Source organism: Heterocephalus glaber, unplaced genomic scaffold (genome assembly GCF_053883595.1).
Source record: "Heterocephalus glaber isolate CG9 unplaced genomic scaffold, H.glaber_assembly_v1.0 deba00001662, whole genome shotgun sequence".
Taxonomy (NCBI): Eukaryota; Metazoa; Chordata; class Mammalia; order Rodentia; family Bathyergidae; genus Heterocephalus; species Heterocephalus glaber.
The window spans coordinates 5,828,228-5,841,181 of record NW_028258403.1 but is presented as its reverse complement, the minus strand read 5'-3'; the positions used below and the strand labels follow the sequence as shown (position 1 = coordinate 5,841,181).

The 12,954-nt window shown below is 44.3% G+C and overlaps 1 protein-coding gene and 1 non-coding gene across 3 annotated transcripts; one reads left to right on the top strand and one right to left on the bottom strand.

The window, feature by feature from the left end:
• The first annotated feature begins 8,406 nt into the window (after window positions 1-8,406).
• Window positions 8,407-11,766, top strand: LOC101702503 (granzyme H). Of its 2 annotated transcripts, XM_087197038.1 has the most exons (5): window positions 8,407-8,526; window positions 9,695-9,839; window positions 10,518-10,653; window positions 10,823-11,080; window positions 11,507-11,766. In XM_087197038.1, exons 1-5 carry the CDS (start codon window positions 8,472-8,474, stop codon window positions 11,648-11,650), a joined length of 738 nt encoding a protein of 245 aa, XP_087053164.1. In that variant the 5' UTR covers window positions 8,407-8,471; the 3' UTR covers window positions 11,651-11,766. The 2 variants fall into 2 exon arrangements, with proteins under 2 accessions (XP_087053164.1, XP_021099570.2); XM_021243911.2 differs by lacking the exon at window positions 8,407-8,526 and having other exon boundaries at window positions 9,515-9,839; window positions 10,823-10,888.
• Window positions 11,767-11,945: 179 nt separating this feature from the next.
• LOC147822329 (small nucleolar RNA SNORD55/SNORD39) lies at window positions 11,946-12,025 on the bottom strand. Its single transcript, XR_015445819.1, has one exon. It is a non-coding gene; the product is annotated as a small nucleolar RNA SNORD55/SNORD39 (small nucleolar RNA).
• Window positions 12,026-12,954: the final 929 nt, after the last annotated feature.

Sequence of the window (12,954 nt, the reverse complement as noted above, 5' to 3'; positions counted from 1 at the left end):
GAAGCCCAATTTTTCCAGCACCATTTATTAAAGAGGCTATCTTTCCTCCAGTGAGGGTGTTTGGCTCCTTTATCAAAGATGAGATGGCTGAGTGTGTCTGGTGTTGTTTCTGCATCTTCTAATCTGTTCCACTGGTCGTCAGGTCTGTTTTTTTGCCAGTACCATGCTGTTTTTATCACAGTAGCTTTGCAGTAGAGTTGCAGGTTGGGGATTGTGATACCCCCTGCCATGTCTCTGTTACCTACAATTGCTTTTGCTATTCTGGGTCTCTTCTTGGTCCAAATGAATTTTTGGATTGTTTCCTCAAGGTCCATGAAGTATGCTGCTGGGATCTCAATTGGAATTGCATTAAATCTATATAGCATTTTTGGAAGGATGGCCATTTTCACTATATGAATCCTTCCTACCCAGGACCAGGGGATGTCTGTCCATTTTCTCATATCATCTTCAATCTCTCTTTTCAGAGTGCCATAGTTTTCAGAGAAGAGGTCTTTGATTTCTTTCATTAGGTTGATTCCTGGGTATTTCAGTTTTTTGGATACTATTGTGAAAGGAATTATTTGCCCTATTTCTCTCTCAGTGAGTCTGTCATTGGTGTAGAGGAAAGCTATTGATTTTTGTGTGTTGACCCTGTAATCAGCTACTTGACTGAATTTGGTTATTAAGTCTAGAAGACTTTTGGTGGAGTTCTTGGGGTCTTCTATATAGAGTATCATGTCATCTGCAAATAATGACAATTTGACTTCTTCATTTCCTATCTTTATTCCTTTTATTTCTTTCTCTTGTCTAATTGTCTTGGCTAATGTTTCCAGAACTATATTGAATAAGAGTGGTGATAGTGGGCATCCTTGTCTTGTTCCTGATTTTAGTGTGAAGGATTTCAGTTTTTGACAATTTACTATGACATTGGCTATTGGTTTTTCATAGATGGCTTCTACCAGTTTGAGGTAGAGACCATCTATTCCAATGTTTTGTAGGGTTTTTATCATAAATGCATGTTGGATTTTGTCAAGTGCTTTTTCTGCATCTATGGAGATAATCATATGGTTTTTGTCCTTGGCTCTATTGATATAGTGTATTACATTGATTGATTTTCATATATTGAACCATCCCTGCATCCCTGGGATGAATCCCACTTGATCAGGGTGTATGATCTTCTTAATGATCTTCTGCATTCTGTTTGGCATTACCTTTTTAAGGATTTCTGCATCTATGTTCATTAGTGAGATTGGCCTATAGTTCTCCTTTTCAGTTGGGTCTTTCTCTGCTTTGGGGATCAAGGTGATGCTTCTTTCCAGGAATGAATTTGGGAGTATTGCTTCCCTTTCAATTTCACTGAAGAGTTTGAACAGTAGTGGCAGCAGTTCCTCTCTAAATGTTTTGTAGAATTCAGCAGTGAAGCCATCAGGGCCTGGGCTTTTCTTAGTTGATAAGTTTTTAATTACATTTTCAATTTCATTGGTTGATATTGGGTTGTTCAGAATTTTTAGGTCTTCTTTGTTCAATTTTGGTAATTCATATGTATCTAGGAATCTGTCCATTTCTTCTGTGTTGTCCATCTTATTGGTATATAGGTTCTGGAAGTAGGTATTGATGATCCTCTGGATTTCTGCTGGGTCTGTTGTCATTTCACCCTTTTCATTCCTAATTGCATGGATTTGGGCCTTTTCTTTCCTTTTTCTGACAAGGTTGGCTAAGGGTTTGTCAATTTTGTTGATTCTTTGAAGAACCAACTCTTGGCTTCTTTGATTTTTTGTATCATTCTCTTAGTCTCCATTGCATTGATTTCTCCTCTGATCTTTATAATTTCCTCCCTTGTATGAGCTCTGGGGTTGTCCTGTTCTTCTTTTTCTAGAAGCTTGAGGTTCAGCATCAGGTTGTTTAATTGGGCTCATTCTGTTTTCCTAATATGCATATTCACTGCTATGAATTTCCGTCATGAGACTGCTTTCATTGTGTCCCATAGGTTCTGATATGTTGTATTGTCATTGTCATTTAATTGAAGAAACTGTCTGATTTCTTCTTTAATTTCCTCTGTGACCCATTGGTTATTCAGAAGTGTGTTGTTCAGTTTCCACTTGTTTATGAAATTTTTCAAGTTTCTTTTGGTATGGATCTCCAATTTCATCACACTGTGGTCTGATAATATACAGGGGATCACTTCAATTCCTTTGCACTTACTTAAACATGTTCTATGTGTGAGTATGTGGTCTATTTTTGAGAATGACCCATGTGCAGCTGAGAAGAATGTGTATTCTGATTTTGTGGGGTGGAAGACTCTGTAAACATCTGTTAAGTTCATTTGTTCAAGAGTACAATTGAGTTCTAGTATTTCATTACTTAGTTTTAGTCTAGTTGATCTATCTATTTGTGACAGTGGGGTGTTGAGGTCCCCCACTACAATTGTATTAGTGCATATATGACTTTTCATGTCCGTTAGTATTTGTTTTATATAGTGGGGTGCACTAGTGTTTGGTGCATAGATATTTATGATTGTCACCTCTTCCTCTTGGATTCTTCCCTTTACAAGGATGTAGTATCCTTCCTCATCTCTCTTAATCAGTGTTGGTTTGAAATCTACTTGATCTGCCAAGAGGATAGCTACTCCTGCTTTTTTTCAGGTTCCTGTCACATGGAGGATTGTTTTCCACCCTTTAACTTTCAGTCTATGAGTTTCCTTTTGAATTAAGTGTGTTTCTTGTATGCAGCATTTTGTTGGATTTTGCTTCTTGACCCATTCTGCCAGTCTATTTCTTTTGATTGGTGAATTGAGACCATTAACATTGATGGTTATAACTGAAATGTATTGACTTGTCATTGCCATGACTTTTTCTTTTTGTTGGGTTCTCCCCCTTTACATTTACTTTCTTGTCATGCCAGATGGGTTCATTCTGCGTTGCTTCCTGAGGTTGTGATCCTCAATGTCTGTTCCTAGGATGTTGTGTAAAATTCTTTGGAGTGCTGGTTTGGTATTCACGAAGTTCCTAAGGTGCTCTTTGTCATGAAAGTATCTTATTTCTCCATCCATTTTGAAAGATAGTTTTGCAGGGTACATCAATCTGGGTTGGAGGCTGTTTTCTTTTAGGGCTTAGAATATGTCACTCCAAGCTCTTCTTGCCTTGATGGTTTGTGTTGAGAAGTCTGCTATGATTCTGATGGGCTTTCCTTTGTATGTGATTTGTTTCTTTTCTCTGACTGCTTGGAGAACTTTGTTCTTCTGTTGAGTTTCTGGAATCTTAACAATTATATGCCTATGTGTAGATTTTTTTTGATCAAGGCTATTTGGAGTCCTATATGCCTCACTTATCTGTATGTCAAGTTCTTTTCCCCTGCTTGGGAAGTTTTCTGCCATTATTTCTGTGAAGAGATTTTTTTATGTCATCTGCAATCTCTCCTGTTTCTTCATTGACTCCAATCAGTTTTATGTTATTCTTCTTTGCATCATCTAACAGCTGCTGGATTGATTTCTCATGTTCCCTTATAATTTTGAAGCAATTTTTCTTTTCCTGGTCACTAATTGCAATCTTATCTTCCATATCTGAAATTCTGTCCTCACATTGGCTCATTCTGCTGTGTAGACTTTCAATGGAGTTTTTCATGTCCTGGAAATCTATTTGCATCTGTTTTATGGATTCCATTTGTTTCCTATGTTGGGATTCCATCATGTTCCTGAGCTCCTCTGTAGATTTATTAATCAAGTCTTGCACCAGGGGCACAATTTCTCCTGTTATCTGAGAAATTCTTTCTGATTTCATTTTTTCCAGATCCCCTTTTGTTGCCAATTCAGGGAGTCCAGGTGTTTGAGTATCAGAGTGTTCCATCTCATTTCCCTTTGGGGTTGCTGTAGGTGATCTGAAAGTCTGGTTTTGAGACTTATTTATGTGTTTTCTCATTTCGACTGGGCGGGGACTATTAGCGCCTGCATGGATTACCTCCTCTGAGCTGGGAGAGGTGGGACAGGGGCCAGGAGCAGCGGTAGGGATGTTGGTCCAAAAGCCCTTTCCTGTGGGCTGGGAGCAGTGGGAGGGATGGTGACCAGGAAGCCCCTTCCTCTGAGCCAGGAGCAGTGGGAGGGATGGTGGCCCAGAAGCCCCTTCCTCTGGGACAGGAGCAGTGGGACAGAAGGTGGCCCAAAAGCCCTTTCCTCTGGGCTGGGAGCAGCTGGAGGGATGGTGGCCAGGAAGCTCCTTCCTCTGGACCAGGAGCAGTGGGACGGCGGCTCAGAAGCCCCAACCTCTGGGCCAGGAGCACCGGGACTCAGTACTGTGGTCTGGTGGTCCAGTGTCCCCTGCATCTTTGTAGTGTGGAACCAGGTGGCTGTACCGAGTAGTGGGAAGGGGGGGGAGGTCCAGTGGATTGTTGCTGGGGCTTGGGTTTATTCAGCTTGTTCTGTGTGACTCGCGACCTAGGTAGGGTGTGTGCAGACCTGCCTGTGGGCAGCGGGCTGATTTGGCGTGTTCCCCGCAACCTTGCTTAACATATTGATGTCTTCCAGGGTCATCCGTGCTGTTGCAAATTGGAAGATCTCATTCTTTGGGTGGCAGGACCTGAAATAAATAAATAAATAAATAAATAAATAAATATATATATATATATATATATATATATATGCGCTAACATATGTATTCCATTTTCTTTATTAATTCATCCATTGATAGACATAGATTGACACTTGGCTATTGTGAATAATGCAGCAATAAAAATGAGAGTGCAGCTATCTCCTCAAAATACTCAACTCTAGTCCTTTGGATACATACTCACACATGGGATTATGGGACACAATTACTTTAAGGGCCTGCTACAGCCTTGTCTTAGGTCCAGAACACAGTACAGGAGACTAGAGTCTGCTAGCAGCCCATTGTCTTACAGCTCCCAGTGACCTCAGGCAGAAGCTTCAGTCTTGGTATGAGACAGTCTTCTTCCACCTTGCACTGTGGATTCCATGAGGATCACAGTAGACTGTTCTTCTATACTATTAATTCCAGGTAGAGTTTGTATACTGGCTCATTTACTGCCTTATTCATACAGGACAAGGAAGGCAGGACATGTCCACAGAGCTCTAGGCCAGAGCCTTCACCTAGCCAGGGCCATCTCAGGTCTCATACAGGCAAGTCTTGCTCCTAACTCATAGATCACTCAGCAGCCTGATTCCCTTCAACCTCTCCGTTTTTGCTCAGTGTACATCACATTCTCTGAATTACAACTCCATGATTGATTATGCAAGCTATAAAAACCATTCAAATGAGAGAGACCACATCTAGAACAGGACTAGGAAGTACCATTCTTCCATCAACCAAAACATCACTTCTTTTTGGGCAAGTACTGCATGCTAGGCAGTAGACACACAGAAAAGCAACCTGTTGTGCAGCTTATGTGGTTTATCTGATTTTCCTGTCACTTTGCTTGGGTGAGCTTCTTGGCTTGGATTTGGGTTTGAAATCCACAAGTATTGAAGTAGTCTAGTTCTGAAGATAGTTTTTATTTGGAGGGTACATGCCACAAATGAATGTTACATGCCACAGTTTTCAAGTGCATTATCAGAGCAGACCTGACAGTGTTGGGTGTCTACAACAAACTAGCCAGAGCTCAGAAATGCTCCTTCCTTGAAGGCAGGTGGGAGATGAGGAGGAGGACACACGACATGAGCAGGCCTGGCTTGATTTGACTTCTCTTCCTTGGTACACAAACTCAGATATGAAAACATGGGACACTTTGTTGGGTCCAATTCTAACCCTGGGCTGGTCTAAAATTTAATCCTGGATGTTACTGAATCCTGCCCACATCCAACATTGAGCAAAATTAGGGTAGTTGGCATGGACCTGAACAACTCCTAGTCTTCAAGGTATTCTGCTCAGTCTGGCTGGACACAGCTCTTCAGAGGTCTTAGCCAATCTGGCTCTGCTGCAGAGGGAAGTGTGGGTTTCAGTCATGAGTCAACATTTCTTGCTTCCTGATAGTCACACCCTTAAAAGGTGGGCAAATTAACTCTCTGTAATCATGGCCCTCAAAGAACTGTCCCTTTATCCCTTGGCCTTGAAGAACTTCTATGGCATAATCTCTTGAGTATTTAAACAATGAAGGAAGATCCTCTGTCAGCACACAGTTCTGGTTCTGACCCTGAAAACAAACTCATGGGGCACAAACATAAGAAGAACTTGGTTTTCTGTATAGAACAAAATGACAAAAAAAATTTTTAAAAACATATATGTACTTCAAGAGTATAAAAAAAACACATAATTTTCAGCTTAGTTACTGTATTTACTTATAGGAATAGCTTTTGTGGATAAAATGTATGAACATAGTAAGTGTCACTGGTCTCTTTTAATTAATCAAAGGATAAAAAGCTAATCTAAACTAACATTACAGAAGCAGCAAGCACCACAAGCCAGGACAGGGCCCAGACTTCCCAATATCTGATTCAGCTCCCTTTCAGGCCAAGGACAGGGCCTCCCTCAAATCCTCCTCAGGACCAAAGGCCTTCAGGGTCATCTGACACCCATCCTATGCTAAGCTGTCAGCCTTCCAGCCAAAAGGCTTTTCTAATTCTTTCCAGTAAACCCCCTGGAAAGAAACTTCCCAGGCTCACCACTAACCTGCTCTCTGCCAGCCCTCTCCAAAGCATCTGCCTTTGGGGTGGAGTATTGGGAAGTTCTCAGCTCCCACTTCCTGCAACTGTAGGCAATTTTGGTGAATTATGTAATGTCTTCTCTAACCTACAGGCCAATATTCTTCTCTAACTCTTAGAGAAAATGTATCCCAACCCACATGATCTGGAAAACTGTGCTTTACTGACTCTCTGACCTCAGCCTTGACCTTATTCAGACCTCTAACTGGACCCAATATGATGAAATGTATGGCACAATCTGTACCTGGTGCCTACCTTCTGAGATGCATGAGTTTACTTAGGCACTTCTGTCTACCACACCTAAATACTTGCAACCCAAACCAGTAACATTAGGATGTTATTTCCAGAAGCCAACACAATATATAATCTGGACCAGAAACAAAGCCACCCAGCTTAGATAGCCAGACAAACCCTGAGTTAGATGAGTGAGGAACATAACCACCAATAGCATAGCAAATACATAATAGGCACTTGCAGGAATACAACTTATGAAATAAAAAGTAAAAAGAAAAAAGACATTAAATGCAATTTACTTTTAACTTTCCTTCATAGCCAATGAGCCAAGGGTTCTCTCTTATGAAACAGTGAAAGTAGAGAAGAGGGAAAGCACTCAAGAAAGAAGCCCCAGGGAAGGGACCACACAAAGAAAGGAAAGGCTTGAGTAAATTGATTAAAGAAAACTCACCTAATCCAAGATATGAGTGACTTGGAAAACAAAGGTTTTCAAAGACACTCCTTGAAATACAGGCTATTTTCCCTATAACTCATCCCTTCAGCCACCTGTGACTTAAGAGGCACCTTAGATTTCCAGGGGCCCAAGCATCTCTTGGATTTTGTGACTCAAGAAATTGTCTGAAATTATAGGATTTTGCTACAGCCAAGAACAGGCTTAGCCCTGAGAGGAAGAAGAGTTCACGGATCCAGAGACAACATTGAACTAGGTGGGATGGGAATCAGCACAGGAATGATCTAGGCTCCTGAAATACAGAAAGTCAGAGCAAACACTCACTCCATGTGAAACCTCAAAGAGTCCCAAGCAAGACAAAGCTGCAATTGCCCACAGTAATAAACAGCCATGTGATTCATTCTCGGTTTCCTCCTATTCTTTTCCCATCTCACTCTTCCTTCTCTCTTAGTCCAGTCTCTTCAAACACATTCAAATAAATTAGCTTGAACTAAAGTCTTCTCTCAGGGATTCTTTTTTGAATGGAAAATTACATCTAAAACATACGTGGATTACATTGAACTGTGTCTTCCGAAAATTTGGTATACTGATGGTAAAATAAGAAATTATTTTGCTATCAGATGTACTTGGATAAGTTCAAATTCCTACGGCACATCCAAGCAAACTTCACCAACATATTTACCATCTTGTGCTCCAAGCATAGATTTTCAGTCCACTCCAGACAATTATCAGCTTTTCATGGGCTGCATCCATGTGCCTTTCATCCTTGGATCTAGCCTGTTAAATAATTGCTCACAATCTTATCAGAATAAAAACAGGCCCCAGAGCTAGGAGAAGGGGCCATTCTTGGTGCAGTTCAGACACTGGGGAGTTTCTGGGTCTCTGCCCTTCTACTACCTTTAGCCACAGCCTCAACACCCTCCACCTCTTGGGTTTTATTCTTGCTGTGCCTTGTGACTGAGCCACAGAGATGTTAGTGGTGACAGTGTCATTTTCACCTAAACCAATCCAGAGAATGTCCACAAGCCTGGCTAGAATGATGACACCCATATAAACCAGAGGAGCGCAGGTCTAAACATGAGTGAGGTCACGGAGCTTGTGCCCAGTTCGTCCCGCTGTAGGAGCTCTTTCTTCTTTGACCTGGGCAGCCTTCCTGGGAAAATGCCACCACTCCTACTCCTGCTGACCTTTCTTCTGCCCCCTGAGGCTGGGACAGGTGAGTGACTATCCCTGTTCCACAGACCTGAGCCCAAAAATCCTCTCTGCTACTGACTTTTCTGCCAGCTTTGGTCAAGATTTATCCTCAATTTGGCCTGGAGTTTTCTGACCCCCAGCTCCCATCCCAAACCAGGACTTACAAATCCAAAGCTGGCTAGACACTCTCAAATATGGCAGAAGGAGGGTGTCCCTATATGATTTAGTAGGTGTTAGCCTCTCCACAGAAGTTTCTTTATAATCCAGAAAGTGAGTTGTCCTTAAAAATACATTTGGCAGGGAATGTGAAGCTACAAAAAGGTTGTAATTAAACTCTATCACTCAAAACGAGAAAAGCAGAGCTCAGACCAACAGGCTGCAGAGGAGGGGTTGTCACTGGACCCAGCTTAAGAGCCAATTGCATTATTCAGTGCCTTCTACCCTTCACCCCAGCCCAGGAGAGAAGCCCACAGTGCAGTAGTTCTCAGAAGTGGCAAAGTGACTGATCCAATTTTCTATTGTTGTGGCTCCACCCTAGGCAGGTTCATTTTAATAGTCGCCACTACTTGTGCCTTGCCAAGACTTCCCAGTTGCTCCCTGTCTTGGGTACCATCCTCCTCCAAAATTTCTATGGCCCTGAATCCCACCAGCACTGCCCCACCAAGGACTGGTTAGAAGCTGATTGGAGACCAGTCATTCATGCAGCTAAAAACATTTACTGAGAACCCAGATCGTGTTAGGCCTAGAACATCAGGATTTGGGAAAACCAAACTTCATAAACTTCATGAATGCATAGGTAGATTATTAGAAAGGGCTGCAAGTCAAGAAATTAGCAGTAGCTCAAAGAGGGTAGAAAGACTCAGGAAGAAAGGAGGAACCAAGGCACTCTGCCCAGTGTCTTCTGGAACTCTCCCATCATGCAGCAGACCTTATCTCCTCCACACAGGTGTCTAAAGTAGGTGGTAGAAGACAAGCACTGTCCTTCCTTTCTCATAACAGAGATATAAAACTTGAGGATCAGCAAAGGTTATTCTGCCTGCAAGGAGTGCAGCCTGCAGAACCTCACAGGACTCTCCCCTGCTGTCTGCAGAGCACTCCACACCCCACCCTCATCCCCTACTTCTCTCAGCCTTCCCTCCTGACCACGCTGCTCCCAGCCACCCCACCTTCCAGCTTCTCTTTCAGAGGAGATCATCTGGGGGGTCACGAGGCCAAGCCCCACTCCCGCCCTTACATGGCATTTGTCAGCTTTCTGGTTGGCAAGAAGAGAAAGAGATGTGATGGTGTCCTGGTGCAAGAGGAGTTTGTGCTGACAGCTGCTCACTGCAAGGGAAGGTGAGGAGCAGCACCAGCCACACTTCCTGAGACCCCAAAAGGGACCTCTGTCCTCCACAGAGGCTACAGCCTGTAGGAGCTCATGGGGTGCTGGTACACAGGCCCGTGAGAGCTCATCAGGAAGCAGGAAAGGCAGGAGGATCCAAAGTTTCACCCTATATGTCATCTGTATGTATATTACTTAAATTCATAAGGTCTTATAAATAGATTAATCTGATGCTAGAAAAATAAAAATGAGGAGGAGGGAGGGGGAAGTAGAAGGAAATTGAAATGTGTTATGTACATGGAACAACCTCTTAGAGTGAGTGGAATGAATCATGATATACTGCAAACATGTAGTGATAAAAGTGAAAAAAAGTTTCAGCCCAGCCTGAGAAAGTTAGCTCCTTAGTGAGACCATATGGAAAAAATAAAAATAAATTTAAAAGGGCTGGGGGAGTAGCTCAGTGCAAAGCCCCTGGGTTCAACCTCCATTACCTTCAGGAAGGAAGAAAGACTTGGAAAATAAGAGGCTGAGAAATAGGATAGGTAAGATTTTCAGTCAGAGGGCGAGTGTCACAGCTGAGAAGACTTAGGGACCATACTGTCAAGTAAAGCAACTGCAGTCTGCTCTTCATAGCTTGGGGGGAGGGGTCTTCTATGGGTCCACATCCCAAACCCACTCTCCTATCTGTGCAGCTCAGTGAAAGTCACCCTGGGGGCCCACAACATCAAGAAACCAGAGAAGACCCAGCAGGTCACCTTTGTGACAAAAGCCATCGCACACCCAGACTATGACTGTAACACCTTATTCAACGACATCATGCTGCTGCAGGTAAGGTGCACCTCCCTGCTGCTCTTGCTCTCCTTGTCCAGGGTTGCCCCTTCCACTGGGACCTTGCTCTTTTCCTCCTTGCCATTATGGCCATCATGATACCCTGTCCCAGAAGGCATAGGGCCTATGCCCTAGGCTGATCTGGTCTCTCTTGTTTATTCCCTATTAGCTGAAGAGAGAGGCCAAGCTGACTAAAGCTGTGCAGCCCCTCAGACTGCATGAGAACATGGCCCAGGTGAACCCAGGTGACAAATGCCTTGTGGCAGGCTGGGGGAAGATGTCCCCATTGGGCACTTTAGCAAGTAAACTGCAGGAGGTAGAGTTGACAGTGCAGGATGAACTGAAATGCAAATCAGTCTTCCGTGCTTTTTCCTATATCACTGAGATTTGTATGGGTGACCCAAGGAAAACAAAATGCAGTTTCAAGGTAAGGTTTCAACTGTCTATGAAGACAGAACGCAGGGAAAGAGGTACTGGGGCAACCTGGGGTATGATAGTGGCCATATCCCCATCCCCTGAGTCCAGAGCTTGGGTAGCCTGGGTTCCCCAGCAATCCAGTCTTTAATCCTCTCTCTGGGTGGATCAGGAGTAGAAGGTGGGGAAGAATCTGCTAATCCAATGCCCAGGGCAGTGTTATCACCAGAGTAACTCTGAGGACTGCAGACAAAGGTTCAGCCTGGTTAGAACAAGAAAGGAAAGTCAGGGTCAGGCTAGAGCCCCTGGTCTGAAGGAGGCAGCCGGCCCGCCCTGCCCCTGATCTCATGCTCACAGCTCCCTGACAGGTCACCCACCCTGAGGAGTGGGAGGAGCAGGACCAGGAAGCCAGCTCCGTGCTTTCCCTCTCTGCCCACAGGGGGACTCTGGGGCTCCCCTCGTGTGTAACAACATGGTGCAAGGCATTTTCTCTGGTGGAAAGGAACATGGAAGACCCCCAGGAGTCTTCACAAAAGTCTCCCACTTCCTGCCCTGGGTAAAGAGTACCACGAAGCACTTCTAATAGCAGCCAGAAGATTGGCCTCCTCTGGGCTGACCATCTTTTCTGAGGCAGAAGAAGGAATCCTGTGAGCATGGGCTGTAAGGATCGCATGGTGATAGTAAATGGACCTCAAGAGTGAATGTGGCTGAAGTCCTATTTATTCATTGAACCCCTTTCGGTGTGCAGCTGCACTGCTCAAGGCAGCCCTCTGCTGGCCATTCTGGGTTTTGTTTCCTCTTTTCTCCCCCAGCCCTCCAGCTTCCCTTAACTCCATTCTGTACAATTCCTCATTGATTTCTCAAGTACACTTTATTTTTCAATGCTCAGCTATCCAGTGTTGGCTTGCTCACTCCACAATGGAGAGTCTGCAGCATTTCTGAGATGTCATCATACACACAGTCCCACGTCCTTGATACTGAGTTCTCCAAATACAAATTTCTGGGTTTAGGAATTTCTTCCTATTTCTAAGCCAACCACTTTCATCAGACACGCCCCCCCCCAACAATCTGCAGAGAATGGAGCAGGGCAGTGGAAAGGGGATAACTCCAGGGACCTAAGAGGCCAGGGCACTCAGTTTCCTGTTTCCAGGGTCTCTCTCTCCAGTGGGGCACGTTTCTCCCCCTTTCAGTGCTGACTGCTGCTTAGGAGGGTGAGATGGCCCTGAGGCTCACCCATGTCCCATTTTCTTGCCCTGCCCTGGGCCAGCACGAACCCCAGTCCACCTCCTCCCTCAATGCCTGGACTTTCCACACCAGCCCCTGACTCCACCAGAGTGCCCTGGCCACCAGCTCGTTTCTCTTTCGGCTTCTCTGATTTAAACCAGCTTCCTCTTACCTCCCTACAGAATTCCCAACTATGTGTGCAGTCACCTCTATCACTTGCTCCAGCCAGACTTGGAACTCTCTCCCCTTCTACGTGGGCAGGGCTGGCTGAAGCACTGCTCCACCCCAGCATCCCTCAGGAGCTCAGGCATCAACTCCTACAGAGTCACTCTGTAGCCTGGGCACTTTCAGCCCGGCCTGGCCTAGGAGTCCAGGCTCCCCCTGCTGGCGGCCTTGGGTTTTGGCAACCTGTGAGCCGGAGAGTTCAGGGAAGCTGGGCACCCTTTTGGCCTCTTTGTAGCAGACCCCTAATAGGCTCTGGCCTCACCTTTGCAAAACTCTCAGTAACAAGAAATTTCTTTTAACTATTCCCGGTTTCTCTCCTTCCACCAAGGCAGGTCAGTGTAACCCAGATATTTGGAATCCACTAGAAATCTTATTTTGAAAAAAATTAAATTCTTTGTATTCTGTCTTGGTTGTGCATAACGGTGCCACATGCATTAT

Coding starts and splice junctions, on each gene's coding strand:
- LOC101702503 (XM_087197038.1), top strand. CDS start 8,472: ATGCCACCACTCCTACTCCTGCTGACCTTTCTTCTGCCCCCTGAGGCT. Junction 10,654..10,822: donor ACGACATCATGCTGCTGCAG/GTAAGGTGCACC, acceptor ATTCCCTATTAG/CTGAAGAGAGAGGCCAAGCT. Junction 11,081..11,506: donor AAACAAAATGCAGTTTCAAG/GTAAGGTTTCAA, acceptor CTCTGCCCACAG/GGGGACTCTGGGGCTCCCCT.